Consider the following 22781-nt stretch of genomic DNA (forward strand, 5'->3'; position numbering starts at 1 on the left):
CCTGATGTGATGCCAGCTCATCCCTGGAGTGGAGTCTGCCCCCGTGCCCTCCCCCTCGTGTCTCTGCTGAGCTCGGCACATGGCCGTGCAGGCGACCCCTCTCGCCAGGTCAGTGCTGCGGGCGGGAGAGCTCCGACCACGCTCTGGGGGAGCCGGCAGAGCTCGGTTCTCTGGCCAGTGAGGCTCCAGAGGAGACCCCGGGGGCAGCGGGAGGGGAAGCTGCCGGGCGCCTGCTCCATGGGGGTGAGACGCCCCAATCCAGGGACAGCTTAAAGGCAAAGGACGTGTTGCTGGGGCTGCTCTGTGCTGGCCCTGGGTGAGGGGCCATGGAGGCTCCGGCAGCTGGGCTTTCGCAGAGACGGTGGCTGCAGGGAACCGCTCTCTGCACAAGGGGCAGCTGGCCTGGCAAGTCTCGGTGTAAAAAGCGACTCCAGGGGCCAAAGGCTGAGCAGGGGCGTTGGGTTTCACTTGCTCAGCCCCCTGCAGTCACTCCTCCCCGAACGTGTGCCCCTGGGCGACGTGCACTCATCCCTTGGCTTTGCAGTATAACCAGTAGAGCGCCCAGCCGCTCCCTGTGCAGAGGAAACTTTGCCAGGTCTCTCGGGACACACGTAAATCAAAGGGGGTAGCAAACATGCAAACGCACAGAAAGCAAACGCCTTCCTCCGGCTGCTGGAGGGCAGACTGGCGCATGTGAGGGTCTGTGTTACCGCAGCTCTGGGCCATCTGCAGGGTCTCTGCTCTGAGTGGGAAGCATTGTCATCCAGGCAGCGAAGAGTTAAGGACCGCAGAAAAGTGCAGAGAAAGCTGCATGTTAATATTGCTTGCTCCAGACCGTGCTATTGCCCGCTGGATCACATGCAGACGGTTTGCTAAATACTTCCCCTCTGCTTGCTCCGGCGGCCCACGGACAGACTCGGCGTCCCTGCCCCGCTGGCAGCCACTCAGTGTAAGTCTCTGCGGACGTGGGGCTAGCACAGGCAGGTGGGAACGTGGCTGTTGTTCAAAACTCAAATAACAGCAGGCAAAGCGTGTGCGTCGTAGAGTCTTGGGGGCAGGGATCCCTGAGATTCTGCTAGCAGCGAGTGGCGGGGCACTCAGCCAGGCCTTGTGCGAGGGGCCCTGGCTGGTTCGAGGTGTACTTGGTGGCAGTGGGTTTGCGTGTTAAGGGCCCGGCATGTGGAGTAGTGCCCGGGGCAGTCGTTTGCAGCTCTGACTTGCCTGGAATTTCTGGGCTCCCTCGTGCCTCTGCAACCTTGGCTGGCAGCGTTGCCAGCATGTGCCATGCAGCTGGGCTGCAGCGCATGGGGTGTGTGGACAGGAGGGCGGCTGCCCCTCTGGTGGGTGTTCCGGATTAGCGCCAGGCTCTCAGGTCGTGCTACCAGCCAGGGCAGGGGCCCGTCAGGACACTGCGGGTCAAACCTTCTCGCCCCTGCCAAGGCCAGAAGGTCCCACTGTGATCACCCAGGCTGATGTCCAGAGAACTACCCCCTGGTGATTCCCAGAGCCCAGCCCTCCGGTGGGATCGAACGTCCCCAGAGAGCTGGGCAGAGACGGGTCTGTGCTCTGAGGCAGAGCAGCTGGAGCTCCCAGGCCACAAGCAGAGATCCCTCCATCACCTTCTATCACGGAGTCCCCGGGCGATGCTCTGGAGCTGCTCCCTACAAAGCCAAGCAGGACTCTGGGGGAGTCTCCTCTCTGGGAGCAGCCTGTCTGCAGGACACACAGCTCACCCGGCTTCCACCTTCCTGGGTCTGACCTCGGAGCATTCAGCATCCTCTGCCCCTCCGTGTGCTTCCCACAGCGAGTCCACCCAGGCGGGGTCCTGGGGAAGCCAGAGGGTCCTGCCCCCCAACTCCGCACTCAGACGTGACTCTCAGCCAGCCAGTAACACAAGAAGGTTTATTAGACGACAGGAACATGGTCTAAACCAGAGTGTGTAGGTGCAGAGAACAGGACACCTCAGACGGGTCCATTTTGGGGGGCAGTGAGCCAGACAACCACGTCTGCACTTCACTCCATTTCCCCAACCAGACCCAAACTGCAACTCCCTCCAGCCCCTCCTCCTCTGGCCTTTGTCCCTTTCCGGGCCAGGAGGTCACCGGATTCCTTTGTTCTCCAACCTTTCAGCTCTCACCTTGCAGGGGGGAAGGGCCCAGGCCATCAGTTGCCAGGAAACAGGGTGTCAGCCATTCTCTGTGTCCAGACCCCTGCACACACCTGCCCTCTAGGGCTCTGCAATGATCATACACCCTTATCCCACCCCCTAGATACTTAAGAACTGCATAGGGGAAACTAAGGCACCCCCACACTATTCAGAGGAAACATTAAGAACAGTCCCACTTTGTCACACCTTCCCGTCTAGCTGGCTTCTTCGCTCTGGGGGCTGTAGGGCCAGGTGGGCGTCTGCCACTCCTGACCTATGGGCTCGGGATGGAGGGGCTGCAGGCAGGAAGTCTGGCGGAGCTTTCCCTGCCCACCCTATTGGGACGGGGTCCCACAGCGCAGAGGGTGCCTCTGTCACCCCCATAGGGGAGGCAGGACTGGAATAATGGGGGGCTGCTATTGGAGTTGAGGGGCATCAGCAGATCTGTGAGGTGGGCAGTCTGCACCATTCCTGGCTCCAGACCCCACTGGTTTAGACCGGAGAGAACAAGCTCTTCCCCTAAGGCACCCCGCTGCAGGCCAGCTCCCCCACCCAGCCCCGGCTAAAGGCCTGTCAGGCTGCTACAGCCTGAAGCTGCACCTCAAAGACAGCCCGATGCCTGGACGAGCAGCCGCAGATGTGCCCCAGTCTGACAGCAGCTCCTGTAGGGACTTGCAGGGCCAGCCCCTGGGAGCTGGTTCTCAGCAGCCATAGAGGTGGCAGCCCATGGCCTGCTGCCTTGCGCTGAGCCTGGGGGTTCCCTGGGATCCCCCCTAGCCCCTGCTAGCAGCAGCAGTTGGGAGTCACATGCGGCTCCCAGCCTGTCAGGCCCCTCCCAGCCCTGGGTGTTCCCGACATTCTCAGGGTTCAATCGTCTGAAGTCGTCGGGGCGTTCACAGCAAGGGTCCTCCTGGGGGGCTGGGCTGAGCTGTGAACACCTGCAGGGCACAGGGACCTGGCCCTCCGTACCCCTCCGGTGCCGTCCCGCCTGCCTGACTCTGCTGCAGGGAAGCTCTGGGATCTCTCCCCGGAGAGCCCGATGCACCCCCCCCTCCCCGTTTGGCACCTCGCAGTCTGCTTCTGGGCTGGGCAGGACTGGCCTTCACCCCTGGCAAGGCCAGGGACGCCCTGGAGCCCAGAGCTCGTGGGCCATGTGCTCCTGGGGCCGGTTGTTCCTGCTTCTCTAGACCAGCTGGCCGGTGTGGGCTGCGCCCTGGACTGGGTTGTGTGCTGCAGCACAGGCCCGGGGAGCAGGTCGCCTTGAGTGGCTGCCTCTCAGATGCCGCAGGAAGCTGGACTCACTCTCCCCTCTCCCCTGGCCAGTGGGGCTGTGCTGGGGGAGGGGGACCCAGCGCTGCCTGGTAGAGTTCCCACCTGAGCACCTCCTCCAGTGGGGCACTACTGGCCCCAGCCTGGCTGGACGCCTCTAGGCTCCGTGGCCGACCTACAGGGAGCTGGCCCTGAGATGCACAGAGCTGGGCGTGGGGAAGGGGCTTCCACTGCTTTGCAAATGCTTAAGTGGGGTTAGCCAGGTGCACATTCCTGGGGGAGGAACACTGCCTCCTTCCACCGCTGGAGCCCCAAGGAGCTGGAACAACCTCCCCCCCGCCAGGGCCCCGTAGGAGGAGGGCGCAGTAGAAGGAAGCTGGTGCCATTCCCTCTCCCGCCTGCTCAAGGTTGGTTATCAATGCCCCAGAGAGGGAATGAAATAGCAGCCAAGTTCTGGGCCGGATGGCTTGGCCTGCTGCCAAGTGCGGCCCATTCCCGGGGCAGGCTGGGGCCCAGAGCTGGCTGAGGATTGCTCGGCATCGCGGCCCTTTGCCCTCATTCTCCCAGGCCTGGAATTTAATCATTCCCTGGTGTGGAGGGGAGATTTATACAGCCCTGGGGCCGTGAGAGAGACTCCTGCTCAGCCTTCGCTGTGCTGCAGGGGAGCGTTTGACTGGTGAAGGACAGATGCCCCCTCCACGCTGCTGGGGGCCGGGGCTGACCAGGCTGGGGGATGATGCCAGCTGCCACAGGGCCCTCAGCTGCAATCGACACTCTCACAGGAGCGAGTCTTTATCGCCTTGTTCAGGGGTGGGCAAACTGTTTGGCCTGAGGGCCACATCGGGGTGCGAAACTGTACGAAGGGCCGGGTAGGGAAGGCTGTGCCCCCACAAACAGCCTGGCCTCTGCCCCCATCCGCCCCCTCCCACTTCCCACCCCCTGACTGCCCCCCTCAGAATGCCCCACCCATCCAACCCCCCTGCTCCTTGTCCCCTGACCACCCCCTCCCCAGACCCCCTGCCCTAACTGCACCCCCAAGGACCCCACCCCCGATCTAATCCCCCCTGCTCCCTGTCCCCTCCCTTCCAGGACCCCCTGACTCCCGGGACCCCACCCCCATCCAACCCCCCCGCTCCCTGTCTCCTGACAACCTCTACCCCATCGCCCCCTGTCTCCTTACTGCCCCCTGGGAGCTCCTGCCCCTTATCCAATCCCCCACCCCACCCCCACCCCTCTGCCCTGTCCACTCTGCTGTGCCAGGCGTCCAGACCCTGCGGTGCTGGGGACAAGGCCCCAGCCTCCAATGGGGCAAGGATCAGCTGGCGCCATCCCGCCAGACGCAGCCTCCACCCGCTCACTCTGTTTGATCCCCCACAAATGAACATACAAGAAATGTCTCCAAAAGAGCAGGAGGTGACACCTCCCCCCTTGGCACTGCCTGACCCCGGGCATGTGGGGCTCACCGGGGCTCCATCCCCTCCTGCTCCATGTCTCTGAGGATCAGAGTTTTGCAGGTGGACGTGAGCAAAACCTTCCCCTCCGCCCCGGACACAGGCTGAAGCCAAAGGCCCAGGGTTGGTGTAGCTGGGGCAGCCGTGATTCTGGCCGCGTTGGGAGGTCTCCTTTCAGCAGCTCCCAGGTCCCAGAGAGGCCCACCGAGCCCTGGGTGATGGTTTGCCACCTGGGTAGCGCTGGCCCTGAGTGGGGCCGTCACCTGGTTTCGCTGTGCTGGGAGGCCGGAAACTGCCCTGACTGGAGGCGCTTTGCCCCCACCCCGGGGTGCTGGCTGGGAGGGATCTATCGATGAGGGGGGTTCAAATTAGGGGGCCAGTGGCTGGAGTCTTGCTTTCAGCTCAGCTGGGGCCTGACAGGGCAGGTATCCTGCAGCGGGGGGTGATCTACCCCCTCCCCCTCAGCACCCTTCAGAGCCACCCCATCGCTCCGGGCTCGAGCGCCTGCAGGTCTGGCTTCCACTTCCCAGCCGTCCCCTGCCAGCCTCCCCAGATCCAGTGCAGGGCGGGCGAGACCCTGCCCTAGAGCTGAGGGCAAGACCCGCCGAAGGCAAAAGCCATGAGAAGCCTGACCCTCTCCTCCTCCTTTGGTTGCAGGGAAGGACCGGGGCCAGCTGGAGCAGGGGCCAGGATGAGGCGGAGTCGGACAGCCCTGTCCTTCCTGAGCATGGAGGTGAGCGCGGCTGGAGGCCGGCGGGGGTAGGGCACCCCACTGGGAACCCAGCTGGCCAGGCGGAGTGGATCCCGGTCACGCTGTGCAGCCCAGACGGCATCTGGGGCTGGGGCCGGCAGTGCTGCTCAGGACTATAGCCCGGATGCTGCAGGAACCGGCCAGGCTGGGCCCCAGCGCGGGGAGGGGAAAAGGGTCAATGCTGCTAACAAAAGGGGGTGGGGGGCTGATGTTGGGGAGGGGACAAGCAGCACAGACCCCGGGTGGGGGACGGTTGTGGGGCCTGTAATCCCTAACCAGGGGGCGAGGCGGGGCAGCTGCTGCAAGTGTCAGCGTCATACCCACCCCAGGCTGGGGGGAAGTGGCCTCTGGTTCATTTGGCTGCTGTGTCCCTGTGGTGCACCTCGCATGTTCTGGCCCAGCTGAGACTGGGGCTGGTCCCCCTCCCCAGCCCAGCTCCCCGGGTCTGGATGAGCTTTTCTGCGTGTGCCGGGGCGGAGAGCGAGGCTGAGAGCCTCCTCGGAGCAGCGCTGCCCCCAGCCGTGCCTAGTCTCTGCCTCAGGAAGGAAGGAAGGAAACTTTCCCCATCTCACGGCCTTTGCTAGCGAGCCACCAAGCGAGCGTTCGTCCCCAGCCCTGAGCGCCCGCCCCAGCTGCTCAGGGGGCCTCACAGAGCCCTCGGCGCTGGGACGGACAGTGGCAGCCGCATCCTCCCTTCACGTCTGACCCAGTCTCATAAGCAAACTGTGGCATGTGGGTCCAGATAAAGTGACTGAGGTGTGTGCGTGACTGGCCCAAAGACAGAACTTCGGGGGTTACCAGTGGTTCGCTTTCTAGCTGGGAGGTGCATCGAGTGGGTCCCACAGAAACCAGGCCTGGCTGTGTTCATTAGTGACATGGCTAATGGAGTGGAGAGTTTGCTGATAAGAGCTGCAGATAACATAAAGCAGAAAGAAAAGGAGTACTTGTGGCACCTTAGAGACTAACCAATTTATTTGAGCATGAGCTTTCGTGAGCTACATCCGATGAAGTGAGCTGTAGCTCACGAAAGCTCATGTTCAAATAAATTTGTTAGTCTCTAAGGTGCCACAAGTCCTCCTTTTCTTTTTGCGAATACAGACTAACACGGCTGTTACTCTAAAACCTGTCATAAAGCAGAGAGGGGTTGCAAGCATTTGGGAGGACAGGAGAATTGGAGACTTGGACGAATTGGTCTGAATCCAACAAGATGGAACTCCATGAGGACAAGGGCAAAGTGTGTCACTTAGGAAGGACAAATTAGCTAATTAATGTGGAGATATACCTATCTCTTAGAGCTGGAAGGGACCTTGAAAGGTCATCAAGTCCAGTCCCCTGCCTTCACAGTAGGACCAAGAACCATCCCTTATTTTTGTCCCAGATCCCTAAATGGCCCCCTCAAGGATTGAACTCAACTCTGGGTTTAGCAGGCCAATGCTCAAACCACTGAGCTGTCCCTCCCCCCAAACAATCACATGCATAGCTACAAACCGGGGACTAACTGGCGAGGTGGGAGAGCTGCGGAGCAGGATCACAAAGGGAACGAGTCAGCGATGTGGTGCAGTTGTGACAAAGGCTAAGCTCGTTCTGGGGTGTATTGGCAGCAGTGTGGTATTAAGACACGGGAGGCCATTGGCCTGGTTTACTCAGCACTGGCGAGGCCTCAGCTGAGTCCTGTGTCCAGTTCTCGGTGCTGCACGTTAGGAAAGATGGGGACAAACGGGAGAGTCTGGAGGAGAGCGACAGAGCTCATCACAGCGTTAGAAATCCTGAGGTTAAAAAGGTTAAACACCCTGGGTATGTCCAGTCTGGAGAAAAGCAGTCCGAGGCAGGACCTGGTACCCATCTGCAAATCCGTGAAGGGCTGATTGTGGTTGATTGTTCTGTGAGGCAGCCGAAGGTAGGATGTGGAGTAACAGGCTCAGTCTGCAGCCCTGGAGCTGTAGCTTAGAAATGAGGAAACACTTTCTAACGGAGGGAGATGAGCCCTGAAACAGGCTCCCCAGAGAGGTGGTGGAATCCCCGTCTTCGGAGGGGTTTAAGACCAGGCTGGACAAGCCCCTGTCAGGGCTGGTCTGGGTTTACTTGGTCTCAGCTCAGCAACCTCTCGAGTCCCTCCCAGCCCGACACTTCTGTGATTCTATGTGATGAGCAAATCCTGGGGCCCAGGAACTGGGGTGTGGAGAGTGCCACGGTGGTGGCTGTGGCTTGGGGTAACAGCTTCCTCCCCTCCCTGCTAATGGGCCTCTGCCCTCACGCCCCAGGCACTAGTGACTTATGGGCGTCTGAGCATGTCCCGGGGGCTGGCTCTGGCCGGCGTGTGGCGTGTGGCTTGCTCTGCGGTCCCGTGCGGCTAGCTAGGGGTTAAGGTTCCTGTGCTAGGCAGAGCCTGGCAGGGGCCAGCCCAGCGCTGTGGTTGGGTTTGGCCAGGGTGGGGTGATGTTCCCGAGTGCCCGCTCTCACACTGCTGCACTCAGCTCGGCCTAGCATCTGCTGGGGGCTCCGCCAGGTGCAACTGGCCACAGGTGCCCGCCTCGTTAGCGATTTAGCACCAGCTCCTGCTGCTTCATTAACCTGAGAGGCCTCCTAATGTCAGAGCTGCCGACCCCAGCCCCGTGCTGCAGCAAACACGCCCCAGCACGCTCCGGCTGCGCCTCTGTCTCCGCTCCAGCGGCTTGCGGCTGGGGGCATTAGAGCACCTGGACTAAAAGCCACTTTGCTTGTTTGGATCCTGCGGTTCCCTGGTTACGGCTCAAGGAGCCAACACACAGCAGGTGGGCGCTGCTAGCCAGCTCCCTGCCCACTTGCAGTCTGTCAAGTGGCAGGGTAGGGCCCCGCCAGGGGCGGGAAATTCCCCCTGCCTTGGTGTGAGCCCAGCCCTGCAGCACCCCCGGGCCCCACGCACACCACTCCCTGCTGGGACCTGGGTTCTCCCCTCTCCCTTGCCAGGCGTGCGAGGGGGTGCTGGAGGAAAGGCAGCAGCATCCCCGGCACTGGGAGTCGGCTATCAAGCTCCCTTGAAATGAACATGACCGTGAGCATGAGAGGCACATTCTCCCCACCTTCCCAAGCCGGCCCACCTGCTGCCGCTCCAGGGCACTAATAACGGAGATTAGAGCACTTAGCGGGAGTTAATTATGTCCCTAATGGGCAGTTAATTATTATTATTCCTGGGATAATTGTACATTCGGCCCCTAGAGGATTTTCCACTGCGCTGGCCACCTCCGAGGCTGGTGCCTTGTGACCCCTGACCCAGCTCTCACCAAACGGCCACTGCTTTGCACCTGGCATGGGGGGCAGGCTGGGGGGTGAGGAGAGGCTCTCTGAGGCCTGCCAGTGGATCAGCCCTGGTAGTGTGTGGGATGCACCATGCTGGCCCCAAAACATTCAATTTAAAATCTTAAAAAACTTCAACCCCTCCCCCTCCCCCCAGCCGAGATTTTACCCTAAAAAGGGAGATGTGCCAGGGCCTCCCTAGAGTCCACAGACTGCGCTATTCCCATTGATTTTCTATGGGAAGGTGCCCAGATACCCTGGTGATGGGTGACGGGATAAACCTCTTAGCTGGAGTGAGAGAGCCCAACCCACTTGCTTTGGGAACGAGACACCCTCCCACTGCAAATGCAGCTTCACCATGGGGGGCACCCCTCCCAACCCGCACAGCAGCTGTGTGCCCCACTGCACCCAGGGCCTGCGCGCGCCAATCTGCTCCCCAGCTCCCCCTGCTCCAGCCCTGCCTGACTCCAGGAAGCTCTTTCCTTAGGTGCCAGGGCGCTGCCCCCCTTTATTCCTCCCTATGCCCAGACCAGGCTCCTTACTTACCATAGCTCAGCGCGGCTCTGCTGGGAGCCAGCCGCACCCTGCCCTAACCCTAACCCAAGCCCCCTCTGGCCATTAACCTCCTTGGTGCAGCGGCTCCTGGCCGGCCACTGCCAGCGGCAGAGCTCGTGGCACAGGGAAAGGACCACTCCTGCCACAGCCCGTCTCCTCGGAGCTAAAGGGAGGGGCATGATCCAGTGAGCTGTTGCTGAGTGAGACCTCCCTGGGCCCAGGAAAGCAGCCTCTGCACACAGGCTGCGGCCCCAGGATGGGGGCGGGCAGGGGACGCGTTGCTACCCACCCCGGTGAGAAGCCGGCCGTGGCCATGCTGTAGCATGTAGCTACAGGGCTCAGTGGAAGGCGGCAGTGAAAGGCGGGGAGGCCATGGGGCGAGTGGGCGAGCCGGGGGTACAGCTTGGCCGAGCGGAGAGCCCGGTAGGGTCAGTACTCGGGTATGTGTCTTTACTCCCCGTCACCACTGCTATTTCTAGCTTGCTGGGGGGGTTGCAGGTTTGGACCCTGCCCGCCTTAAACAGCGTGCAGACATAGCTTAGAGGTGCACGCTTAGAGCGACAGGTGTACGCTCACCATTGCCCTCTGCTGCCTGGTCTCAATCCTCCCTCTTCATGGCTCAGACACTCCCCTGCGCTGAGGAGCTGCTCCTAGAGCCCCGAGCGGAGGGCCTGGGCTTTGGGCCAAAGCCGGCTTGTTCTGTAGCCCCATCTATGCACAGCAGGCTGCGGGGGCTCTGCCCCCAGCTGACCTCTCTCTCTCTCTCTGGAGCTGCCCCTCCCTTTGCTAGCGGGGCCTTCGCTTGCTCCCTGGTTATGTCGCTGGTTCCCATTACACTGACCCCTGCCTTGTTCCCTGGGTGCCCCCCAGTGTGGGGAGGTGGGAGGCTGCAGGCTGGTTCGGCCCTTTACACACGCAGCACCCTCAGGAAATGAGTCTTTCCTTATCGTTCACATTCTTCAGCCAAAAAAGGGAAGAGGCTGAAATGTCCTGTCTGCTGGCGTTTCACAGTGGGGTTAACAGCAGGGCCCTTCTCCAGGGCCAGAACAGAGCATCTCACCCGGCAGCAATGAGTCGCTAACGGGGCAAACCCAGCAGCACTAGGCCCCACTGGCCCAGCCCCTGCCTCTCTCATGAATTATGGCCTTCCATTGTCACTGGAACAATGGAGCAGATGTGACCTGTGTCTGCTGGCACCTCCCTGCAGCCCCCAGCTCTCTGCTGTCTGACAGGGACTCGTACCCCCAAAGCTCCTACGAATTCCTATCTCAGGGGCAATGACAGGCCCCAGCCCAGACAGGGGCCCCACTGTGCTCAGCACTGCACCATCTTTGCTGGAAGGGCTGCTAACCAGCCAGGGGAACAGCACGGAGAAGGGACCCGCAAGGTTACTGAGAGAACTAGGAACCGAACCCAGGTCTCCTGGCTCCCCACCAGCCCCTAGACCAGGCCCTGGGCTCTTGGGGCAGCCCTGGAGTACCGTATCAGGTACCCAGCGCTCCAGACTGAGCCCCTGGATTAGCCCCGGCACAGGAGGATGAAAGCTTTGACCCTCTGAGTGCTGGAGGGATTTCCTGGCTGGGGAAGGACAGTCTGAGGTGACAGAGTAACAGCCGTGTTAGTCTGCATTCGCAAAAAGAGCAGGAGGACTTGTGGCACCTTAGAGACTAACCAATTTATTTGAGCATAAGCTTTTGTGAGCTACAGCTCACTTCATCGGATGCATACTGTGGAAACTGCAGCAGACATTATACACACAGAGACCATGAAACAATACCTCCTCCCACCCCACTCTCCTGCTGGTAATAGCTTATCTAAAGTGATCACTCTCCTTACAATGACAGGTTTCAGAGTAACAGCCGTGTTAGTCTGTATTCGCAAAAAGAAAAGGAGGACTTGTGGCACCTTAGAGACTAACCAATTTATTAGAGCATAAGCTTTCGTGAGCTACAGCTCACTTCTTCAGATGCATATCGTGGAAACTGCAGCAGGCTTTATGATAATCAAGTTGAGCCATTTCCAGCACAAATCCAGGTTTTCTCACCCTCCGCCCCCCCCCCCAACTCACTCTCCTGCTGGTAATAGCCCATCCAAAGTGACCACTCTCTTTACAATGACAGGTTTCAGAGTAACAGCCGTGTTAGTCTGTATTCGCAAAAAGAAAAGGAGTACTTGTGGCACCTTAGAGACTAACCAATTTATTTGAGCATAAGCTTTCGTGAGCTACAGCTCACTTCTTCGGATGCATATCGTGGAAACTGCAGCAGGCTTTATATATACACAGAAAATATGAAACAATACCTCCTCCCACCCCACTCTCCTGCTGGTAATAGCTTATCTAAAGTGATCATCAGGTGGGCCATTTCCAGCACAAATCCAGGTTTTCTCACCCTCCACCCCCCCACACAAATTCACTCTCCTGCTGGTGATAGCCCATCCAAAGTGACAACTCTTTACACAATGTGCATGATAATCAAGTTGGGCTATTTCCTGCACAAATCCAGGTTTTCTCACATCCCCCCCACCCCCATACACACACAAACTCACTCTCCTGCTGGTAATAGCTCATCCAAACTGACCACTCTTCAAGTTTAAATCCAAGTTAAACCAGAACATCTGGGGGGGGGGGGGGTAGGAAAAAACAAGAGGAAACAGGCTACCTTGCATAATGACTTAGCCACTCCCAGTCTCTATTTAAGCCTAAATTAATAGTATCCAATTTGCAATCCAAAGTGGCCACTCTCCGTACAATGAAAAGGAGTACTTGTGGCACCTTAGAGACTAACCAATTTATTTGAGCATGAGCTTTCGTGAGCTACAGCTCACTTCATCAGATGTTTACCGTGGAAACTGCAGCAGACTTTATATACACACAGAAATCATGAAACAATACCTCCTCCCACCCCACTGTCCTGCTGGTAATAGCTTATCTAAAGTGATCAACAGGTGGGCCATTTCCAGCACAAATCCAGGTTTTCTCACACCCCCCCCCCACCCACACACAAACTCACTCTCCTGCTGGTAATAGCTCATCCAAACTGACCACTCTCCTTACAATGTGTATGATAATCAAGGTGGGCCATTTCCAGCATAAATCCAAGTTTAACCAGAATGTCTGGGGGGGGGGTAGGAAAATACAAGGGGAAATAGGCTACCTTGCATAATGACTTAGCCACTCCCAGTCTCTATTTAAGCCTAAATTAATAGTATCCAATTTGCAAATGAATTCCAATTCAGCAGTTTCTCGCTGGAGTCTGGATTTGAAGTTTTTTTGTTTTAAGATAGTGACCTTCATGTCTGTAATTGCGTGACCAGAGAGATTGAAGTGTTCTCTGACTGGTTTATGAATGTTATAATTCTTGACCTCTGATTTGTGTCCATTTATTCTTTTACGTAGAGACTGTCCAGTTTGACCAATGTACATGGCAGAGGGGCATTGCTGGCACATGATGGCATATATCACATTTGTGGATGTGCAGATGAACGAGCCTCTGATAGTGTGGCTGATGTGATTAGGCCCTGTGATGGTGTCCCCTGAATAGATATGTGGGCACAGTTGGCAACGGGCTTTGTTGCAAGGATAGGTTCCTGGGTTAGCAGTTCTGTTGTGTGGTATGTGGTTGCTGGTGAGTATTTGCTTCAGGTTGGGGGGCTATCTGTAGGCAAGGACTGGCCTGTCTCCCAGGATTTGTGAGAGTGTTGGATCATCCTTCAGGATAGGTTGTAGATCCTTGATGATGCGTTGGAGGGGTTTTAGTTGGGGGCTGAAGGTGACGGCTAGTGGCGTTCTGTTATTTTCTTTGTTAGGCCTGTCCTGGAGTAGGTGACTTCTGGGTACTCTTCTGGCTCTATCAATCTGTTTCTTCACTTCCGCAGGTGGGTACTGTAGTTGTAAGAATGCTTGATAGAGATCTTGTAGGTGTTTGTCTCTGTCTGAGGGGTTGGAGCAAATGCTGTTGTATTGCAGAGCTTGGCTGTAGGCAATGGATCGTGTGGTGTGGTCAGGGTGAAAGCTGGAGGCATGTAGGTAGGAATAGCGGTCAGTAGGTTTCTGGTATAGGGTGGTGTTTATGTGACCATTGTTTATTAGCACTGTAGTGTCCAGGAAGTGGATCTCTTGGTGGACTGGACCAGGCTGAGGTTGATGGTGGGATGGAAATTGTTGAAATCATGGTGGAATTCCTCAAGGGCTTCTTTTCCATGGGTCCAGATGATGAAGATGTCATCAATATAGCGCAAGTAGAGTAGGGGCGTTAGGGGACGAGAGCTGAGGAAGCGTTGTTCTAAATCAGCCATAAAAATGTTGGCATACTGTGGGGCCATGCGGGTACCCATAGCAGTGCCGCTGATCTGAAGGTATACATTGTCCCCAAATGTACAATAGTTATGGGTAAGGACAAAGTCACAAAGTTCAGCTACCAGGTTAGCCGTGACATTATCGGGGATAGTGTTCTTGACGGCTTGTAGTCCATCTTTGTGTGGAATGTTGGTGTCGAGGGCTTCTACATCCATAGTGGCCAGGATGGTGTTTTCAGGAAGATCACCGATGGATTGAAGTTTCCTCAGGAAGTCAGTGGTGTCTCGAAGGTAGCTGGGAGTGCTGGTAGCGTAGGGCCTGAGGAGGGAGTCTAGATAGCCAGACAATCCTGCTGTCAGGGTGCCAATGCCTGAGATGATGGGGCGCCCAGGATTTCCAGGTTTATGGATCTTGGGTAGCAGATAGAATACCCCAGGTCGGGGTTCCAGGGGTGTGTCTGTGCGGATTTGATCTTGTGCTTTTTCAGGAAGTTTCTTAAGCAAATGCTATAGTTGCTTTTGGTAACTCTCAGTGGGATCATAGGGTAATGGCTTGTAGAAAGTGGTGTTGGAGAGCTGCCGAGCAGCCTCTTGTTCATATTCTGACCTATTCATGATGACGACACCACCTCCTTTGTCAGCCTTTTTTATTATGATGTCAGAGTTGTTTCTGAGGCTGTGGATGGCATTGTGTTCTGCATGGCTGAGGTTATGGGGCAAGTGATGCTGCTTTTCCACAATTTCAGCCCGTGCACGTCGGCAGAAGCATTCTATGTAGAAGTCCAGTCTGCTGTTTCGAGAAAACCTGGATTTGTGCTGGAAATGGCCCACCTTGATTTTCATACACATTGTAAGGAGAGTGGTCACTTTGAATAAGCTATTACCAGCAGGAGAGTGAGTTTGTGTGTGTGGTTTTTGGAAAAAGGGGGGGGGTGTGAGAAAACCTGGATTTGTGCTGGAAATGGCCCAACTTGATTATCATACACATTGTAAGGAGAGTGGTCACTTTAGATAAGCTATTACCAGCAGGAGAGTGGGGTGGGAGGAGGTATTGTTTCATGGTCTCTGTGTATATAATGTCTTCTGCAGTTTCCACAGTATGCATCCGATGAAGCGAGCTGTAGCTCACGAAAGCTCATGCTCTAATAAATTGGTTAGTCTCTAAGGTGCCACTCGTCCTCCTTTTCTTTTAGTCTGAGGTGAGACAGTCACTGGAGCTCCTAGGCCTGCCCCCCCGCTGGGGAGACGCAGCCTGGCCTCAGCTGCCTGCACTGAGCTCTGTGTCAGGCCGCCAGCTGCCGTGCCTGTCTCCAGCCCTGCTCCTGCAGCGAGGAAGGAGCCTGAGCGCCGGCCCAGGAGAGTCCTAGGAGCTGGCTGGCCGCGGCTGAGGAGAGCCCTGCCGAGCGGCGAAGTAACGGGCTAAGTGTTCTGAGGCCCCCCGACAGTGCAGCGCCGAGGCCCTCGATTAGCAGCGGGTGCTGGGCAGCCCCTCGGCTCTGACGGGCCCTGGCATATCAGGTAATTCAGATCTTCAGCACCAGGCCATGAATGCAGCGGAGGGCGTCATTAGTGCCGAGTGGCTGCAGCTGGTCCCAGGGGGCCAGGAGCTGTGACTTCTGAGCCGGGGGCCTCATCAGGACAGCTTGCGCTTGCCAGATCCTGCAGTCCACGTGGGCCCCCCTCCCTCTGCAGTGCAGGGCAAGGGGGTTGGGCTGCTCTCTGCACCGAGCCCCTGCCTGCAGACACCTCCTCCTGCGATCTGTGGGCCCGGCTGCTTGTTTCAGGCACTGGGCACTGGCACAATAGACTGCAGTGCCTGGCACTCTTGGAATTTCTGAGCTGCTTGGGTGTGGGGCATGCACAGGCCAGTCTCCCTGGAGAGCCTCCAGCTCACCAGCCCCCTAGGTCCCTGGCCAAGCCACGGGTGAGCTCCCCGCAGCCCCTGGCAGACAGAGTTTTGTGTGGACTCTTCAGTCCATTTGCTGCCGAGGACTGAACAGGCTGGGGCTGCTCTGAAAGAGACAGTGCTTATGACCCTTCCCCAGCCCCCCCCCCCCCCCCCGCTGTGTGTGCGCACGGCAACCACGGAGGGAGATCTGTGCACTGGTCCCGGCCCTGAGCACAAGCAGGGCATGTGGTGTGACGAAGCGGGACTGTTCTTAATGTTTCCTCTGAATAGTGTGGGGGTGCCTCAGTTTCCCCTATGCAGTTCTTAAGTATCTAGGTGGTGGGGTAAGGGTGTATGATCATTGCAGAGCCCTAGAGGGCAGGTGTGTGCAGGGGTCTGGACACAGACAATGGCCGACACCCTGTTTCCTGGCAACTGATGGCTTGGCCCTTCCCCCCTGCAAGGTGAGAGCTAAAGGGTTGGAGAACAAAGGAATCAGGTGACCTCCTGCCCCCCCCCCCCCAAAGGAACAAAGCCCAGGGGAGGAGGGGCTGGAGGGAGTTTCAGTTTGGGGCTGGCTGGGACATGGAGTGAAGTGCAGACGTGGTTGTCTGGCTCACTGCCCGCCAAAATGGACTCAGCTGAGTGGTCCTGTTCTCTGCACCTACAAGCTCTGGTTTAGACCATGTTCCTGTCGTCTAATAAACCTTCTGTGTTACTTGCTGGCTGAGAGTCACGTCTGACTGCGAAGTTGGGGGGCAGGACCCTCTGGCTTCCCCAACACCCCGCCTGAGTGGACTCGCTGTGGGAAGCACACAGAGGGGCAGAGGATGCTGAATGCTCCGAGGTCAGACCCAGGAAGGTGGAAGCTGGGTGAGCTGTGTGTCCTGCAGACAGGCTGCTCCCAGAGAGGAGACTACCCCAGAGACCTGCCTGGCTTCATGGGGAGCAGTTCCAGAGCATCGCCCGGGGACTCCGTGACATGTGGCTACTAGGCGGGGGGATGAGGGAGCAGCCTGACTCCTTGCCCCTCTGCTAGTGTGTGAGGGGGCTCCATTCTGGGCCCAGCGAAACAGTCAGTCCTGCCCTTCCCTTTGTGGGATCCCTGCTCTGCACAGGGGCTAGGATCTGGGAAGCGGGACCCTGGCAGCAGTGGCCAGTCAGGCTGGGTGTTCATGCCATGGTGGGAGAAGAACAGTGGTTTGGAGCCCAAGTTTCCTCTGGCCTGGATGTAAATGAAACCAGCTCTGGGGTGAGTTAACCCAACCCCAGGTGGACCACCAGGGCGAATGGCTGGTGTCTGTTTGGAGCCTGGGCGTGTTTGACGGAAAGGAAATGCAGGAATATTTTAAAAACTTGCTTTTAATCAAGAGAGAAACAGGGAAGTTTTACACTAAGGCACAGAATTGCTCTAAAGCTGCTGCATGAAACGCCTGCCTGATCGTTTGCAAACGATATCGTTGTTGCTGCTTTCATGACACCTGACAGACAGCTGGAGAAATAGCAGGAATTGCACCCGGGCTCTGGGCTCCAGCTCCACGCTCCAGCTGCTGGAGGGGAGACAAAGCAGCCGCGAAGGCAGCATCTCCGTCACCCAGGAGCGCACACCCTGTCACTCATCTGCTTCTCTGTCCCTGCCTGTCAGGCTGGGTTAGGGAGCCCGGGGGGTGCTGATGGGACAGGCGAGGCAGGGACGCTGGCTCGGCACCCTGGGCACTGCAGAGTTGGGGGTAGCGGTGCCCCGGGCGGCCGTGGCTAGCCCTGGGGTTCCACACCCCGGTGCTGCAGGCCTCGGCCGCGCGTGGAGCTGTTTGCCCCGCACTGACTCCGCAGATCCTGGAAGCCTGCGACAGGTTCCAGGAGTGTGAGCCGCTGGGGGCCAAGCTGGTGTGGGGGCTGGGAGCAGGGCTGATGGCGGGGGGTTGCTGTGGGGAATTCGGGGGCAGAGCTGATGTGGGGCTGGGGGGGGGTGACAATGAATCGCTGAGGTGGGGGATGAGCAGAGTGGGGTTCCTGTGACCCTTTCCGGCTCCGTCTTGTGGCGGGTGCGAGGCCCTGCCCCGGGGCTGTTTTTCTTGCAGGCAGGCTGGGATCATGGACTAGATGTGAGCACCGTTGTCTCTCTACCCCGGCCCCCCCATACCCCCCCGCTCTGGTTTTCCGTGCCTGCTTCGCTTTTCGTGCTCCGGTGGCGGCCTGGGGCATGCCAGGGCAGGTGCCGCGAGCTCTAGCAGGAGGCCGGGACCTGGGGAAAGGGCCACGGTGCTGCTCCGGTCCCGCAGCGGGGCAGTGGAGCTGGGCGCTGCAGTGGCGAACTTGTCCCTTGGGAAGTGGCTGGCACCGGCTCTGCCCAGTGCAGCCCCCGTCACGGCGGCTGGGACCCGCTGCGCCCCCCCCACTTGTCTGTCGCTCGCCGGAGCGCAGGGAAGGGCAGGGAAGGAGCCGGCTGGCCGCCATCGCACCTCAGGGCTCCTGCTGGCAGTGGCAGCTTCTCAGGCCTGCAGGATAAAAACCATCTGCTCAGGGCTGGGGCCGAGCAGGGAGCGGGAGGGGGGCTGTTCGCCTTTTTAGCCAGCACACAACATAAACAAACCATCGGCCTCCTCGCACACTCACCCCCAACCCCTTCCCTCCCACACACTCCTCACAGTCACACCCCCTCCCACCCCCAACCCTTCCCTCGCACCCCTCTCCCTGCACCCCACTCACCTGCACCCCTCGCACCCCCACCCCTCCCTCACACACACCCCACCCTTGCCTCGCACACACCCCTCACAACCACATCCCCTCACCCCTCCCTCACACCCCCCCCACAACAACATCCCTTCACCCCTCCCTCACACACACCCCACCCTTGCCTCGCGCACACCCCTCACAACCACATCCCCTCACCCTTCCCTCACACACACCCCTCACACACACCCCACCCTTGCCTTGCACACACCCCTCACAACAACATCCCTTCACCCCTCCCTCACACACACTCCTCATAGTCACACCCCCTTCCACCCCCAACCCTTCCCTCGCACCCCTCTCCCTGCACCCCACTCACCTGCACCCCTTGCACCCCCACCCCTCCCTCACACACACCCCACCCTTGCCTCGCACACACCCCTCACAACCACATCCCCTCACCCTTCCCTCACACACACCCCACCCTTGCCTCGCACACACCCCTCACAACCACATCCCCTCACCCTTCCCTCACACACACCCCTCACACACACCCCTCTCAACAACATCCCTTCACCCCTCCTCACACACACCCCTCACAGTCACCCACACACACACCTCCCCCCTTCCCTCGCACCCCTCTCCCTGCACCCCGCTCACCTTCATCCCTCACACACACACCCTCACATCTCACCCCCCCACACACGCACCCCTACCCTTCCCTCGCACCTCACACAAGCTGTGGGGGGTGGCTGCTGCCCACCCCTCCTCCTCCTGCCATTGCCTTCCTCTCTCAGTGGGGCTGTTCAGACCAGCGCTAGGTCTGTTCCTCTGCTAGGGCTGGAACGAGCCTTTCTGGGCAATCGACCAGAGACCGAGCTGCTCACCCAGCTTTTGCAAAGGGCCTTTTCCCTCCAGCAGCTGCTGCTCTGGCTGGGTCTGGGAAGCGTCATTTTCCTGGGGCTCTGCTGAATCGAAACACCTCCATTTTTGCTGCCTGGTTGGGTGCTGGGGGGCTGGTTACTCAGTGGCAGTGCTGGTGGGTTGGACGGCCGCCTGGCTGAGCAGGGCCGCGGGGCAGGTGACAGCCCTGGGTGGGCTGGGAGCGAAGGGTTTCCCTCAGCAGCTGGTCCTGGGCCATCCGTCCTCCATCAGGGCGGGTGCTCTCCGGCCAGAGGGCCTTGCTGCGTCAGTTGGGGATTGCAAATTAATGGCTTTATTTCTCCTAATTATGTTTAAAGGCTTCCCAAGCCCACTAACCATGGTAGGGCAGGGTGAGGCCTGCAGCTGGGAACCCTGTCTCTGCTTTTCAGGCTGTCACTCTAATTGCAGCTGTCCAGAACGAACGCTTCCAGGATTTGCCCAGTCCTGTGAATGTGAGGGCGAGGGCAGGTCGTGTTCCTGGCTCCCCAGCCAGCCCGTTATTTATAGCTAGGGCCGGGCCGGGCTGTGGGGTAGCACAGTGGGAGCAGGAGCGGGGGCAGTCCTGATGCTGGTGTGCAGCACAGAAAGGGGAATGATACAGAATGGCCAGTCTGAGCCAGCCCTTGCCCCAGCGCAGGGCTGGGCACCCTCCTCTTCTGCCAGCTTCTTTGACTGCGCAGGACAGTCTGCACCCTGCAGGATTAGGCCCGAGATCGGTACCAGAATCGCAGGCACCTCTGGGTTGTGGTGCGGGGAGGACACGGGCACAGCCCCTGTGCATGTGACAAAGGCATTGCAGGCCTTAACACCGCCCTGCCAGGCATCTGACCAAGGGTCGGCCTGGGCGTGAGTGGGCATGACTCCCCTACGCACTGGGGGCCGCAGCGGGAAGGGAATTTGGACCCTGGCTTTTCATGGCCTTGCCTTAACGACTCACCCACGGTCACCGGACGTAGCCAGGGCTGGGCTGCCCCTGCTGGGGTGGCAGTGGGTGGCTCAAGCCTGCTGCTTGGCCTCCGCATGCAGATTAGCATGCGCTGCCCTTGCTGCCAGGTGCTGACTGGGGTCAGGGCTGGAAAGACCGTGTGGCACATGCCCAGACGTTGGTGATGGGATTGCTGGAACCATCGGCCTGAGGGTCGAAGTGGGCTAGTGAGCCTGGAAGCGGCACGTGGCCCAGGGAGGGGAGGTGCTGCTGCGCCTTGCTCCAGCGGCCCGTGGCATTTCCAGCAGAGTCAAGGTCTGAGCAGAGCCGCAACTACGCAGCCAGCCGCACCCGCTCCACTGGCACGGCAATTGCAAATTAAATGTGAAACTGGCTCTCCCCGTGGAGCAGCGCCCCGTGCAGTGTCTGCTCGGTGCGGAACAGCCCCAAGAACAACTCGGTGCCCAGGCCCTGAGCCCGCGATGGGAGAGCCGCAGGCGGGGCTGTCCTCCGGGGCACAGGGCAGGGCCACGTTGCGGCTTTGTCTGGGTATTCCCCATGCGCGGGAGGGGGCTGACCTGTCTTTGCCCAGCTCCTCCTCTGTCCATTTGGCCCAGGGCAAAGTGACTGTCAAACGCCTCCTGAGCAAAGTGCCACCCCAGACCCACCCGTCAAGCAGGGACCGTATCGCTGTGCTCTCCCTGGGGCAAGGGTCCATGCAGGCAGAGTTAAGGGTGTGCAGCTGTGCCGCATGGGAAGTGTCCCCAGAACTCCCATGGGGGAGGGAAGGCCCCATGGCTCTAAAACCCAGGCCTGCAGAGCCACCCAGCAGCAGCTGTAACCACCTGGCATGCCACTTCCCAGGATCTGCTGTGGATGCAGACAGGGAAGTTCCACCTCCAGGGTTTGACAGGCAGCAGCCCCAGGGGCTGATTGGCTCCCTGCCCTATATAAGCCCAAGGTGCCTTCTAGGAAGCATCTAGGTAATAGTGTGGATCTTCTGCAGCTGCCATGACTGTGCCAGCCCCTTGAATTCCTGGCTTGATTTGAACTCACTCTCCAATTCCCACCCTTGGCATTGCCCCTGGCCAGGACCTGACTATGAACTCCTCAGCTTCAGCCAGCCTCAGGTTTGCCCCTGCTCTGACCCGTGACCCTGACGGTCTTGGGTGGGATCCTGGCAGTGGAAGGGCAGGAGGAGCCCAGGGCAGCACTAAAAGCCTGCAGCGTGAACACCACACGAAGGCAGGTTTGTGTGCGGTTTGCCCCTGGTGTCGGCGAAGGGCTGTGGAAGGGGCTCCCTCTGTTCTCTGCTCAGGGCTGGCTGCCCCGCTTGGCTGGCAGCTGCTCAAGGCCTGAGTGGCCTTGGTTTCCTGGCTCAAGAGCAGAGAAGCAGCCTCTGAACTTCATGCTCTAGAAACTGCTCCCTTCCAGCCATCAGCCTGTCTGTGCCCCACACCTGCTCGCGGCCCTGCGGGAAGCTGTCTCCTGCCGTGGTGCGTGCTTTCTGCCTTGCTGCATCTATCAGTGCCAGGCTGCCTGCAGCTTAATTAGCCACTGAGTTTGTTCTTATACTTCTTTTTGTAGTTAAAGGAATAGTCCCCCAGACATCCATCAATGTGGCAGCAGATGCAGCTTGCTGCAGGTTTGTTAAACAGAGTGATTTATTGGCACCAGCACAGTGTCATTGCAATTAGCATTGTAAATAAGAGCTAATTAATGTCAACCTCTTACAAGCGTCCTTTGCAACCTGCAATGTGTGCAAGGCTAGTCCTCCCTCCCAGTGACCATCCATCGCAGCTGGGACCCATGCACAAGATGAGATATTCCTCCCTCCCTCCTCCTCAGCCCTGTGCCCAGCAGGACAGAAGGACTTTGCTCTAGCCTTTCTCCCAAGTATTGGCGAGCTCCCAGCAGTCCTCACTACTGCCAGCGTGGGGACTCTTCACCCACCGGGGACTGCACTCGAAGGAGCATTCTGTGTTCAGCCTCATTGGGACAAACAAATTGGAACTGATCACAGAACTCGGCATTAATAGCAACTTAGGACAAGTGATCATGGCTGGATCACATCTATGATACGCAAACACAGTAAAGCCCAGACCAGTGATACTCAGACTTGGTGATTTAAAAAGGCCAATTTCACAAAGCTGAAAGCAATTATGAGCCAGGTCAGCTGGGAGGAAGGATTTAATCAGAAGAATGTGAATGATAATTGGGACTTGTTAAAGCCACAATACTACAATTTGAAATAAGATATACTGGTTAAAAAAACAACCTGGTTTAGAGGGGAAACAAAGTCAGTTAAGGGGAAATTGATAGTAATGAATATAAATCAAAAGCTAGGAAGTGAAGAAAATTGATAAGGGAAGCAAAGGGACATAAGGAGATAATTCTGCTGGCCATAGACAAGGACAATAAGGAGTTTAAGTTTATTAGGAAAAAAAATCTTGATGATGGTACTGGTCCATTACTAAGTGGAAATGGTAGAATTACCAATAATAATGCACAAAAGGCAAAAGTGTTTGTCACGGCGTCCCCGGGTGATGCTCTGGAATTGCTCCCTACAAAGCTAGTCAGGACTCGGGTGAAGTCTCTCTGGAGCAGCCTGTCTGCAGGGCAAACAGCTC

The 22781-nt window shown here is 58.3% G+C and overlaps 1 protein-coding gene across 2 annotated transcripts in view; it reads left to right on the forward strand.

Annotated features, from left to right (window-relative positions):
• Positions 1-548: 548 nt before the first annotated feature.
• Positions 549-22781, forward strand: part of PDE4C (phosphodiesterase 4C) — a 113502-nt gene continuing 91269 nt past the window's right edge. Inside the window, exons 1-2 of one of the 2 annotated variants that reach the window (XM_073323654.2) lie at positions 876-949; positions 5524-5599. In XM_073323654.2, the coding sequence (XP_073179755.1) occupies positions 5558-5599 (42 nt within the window). In that variant the 5' untranslated portion in view covers positions 876-949; positions 5524-5557. Of the gene's footprint in view, positions 950-5523; positions 5600-22781 lie in introns of both variants that reach the window. The other variant, XM_073323652.2, reaches the window with a different exon arrangement.

Source organism: Lepidochelys kempii, chromosome 25, assembly GCF_965140285.1.
Source record: "Lepidochelys kempii isolate rLepKem1 chromosome 25, rLepKem1.hap1, whole genome shotgun sequence".
NCBI lineage: Eukaryota > Metazoa > Chordata > Testudines > Cheloniidae > Lepidochelys > Lepidochelys kempii.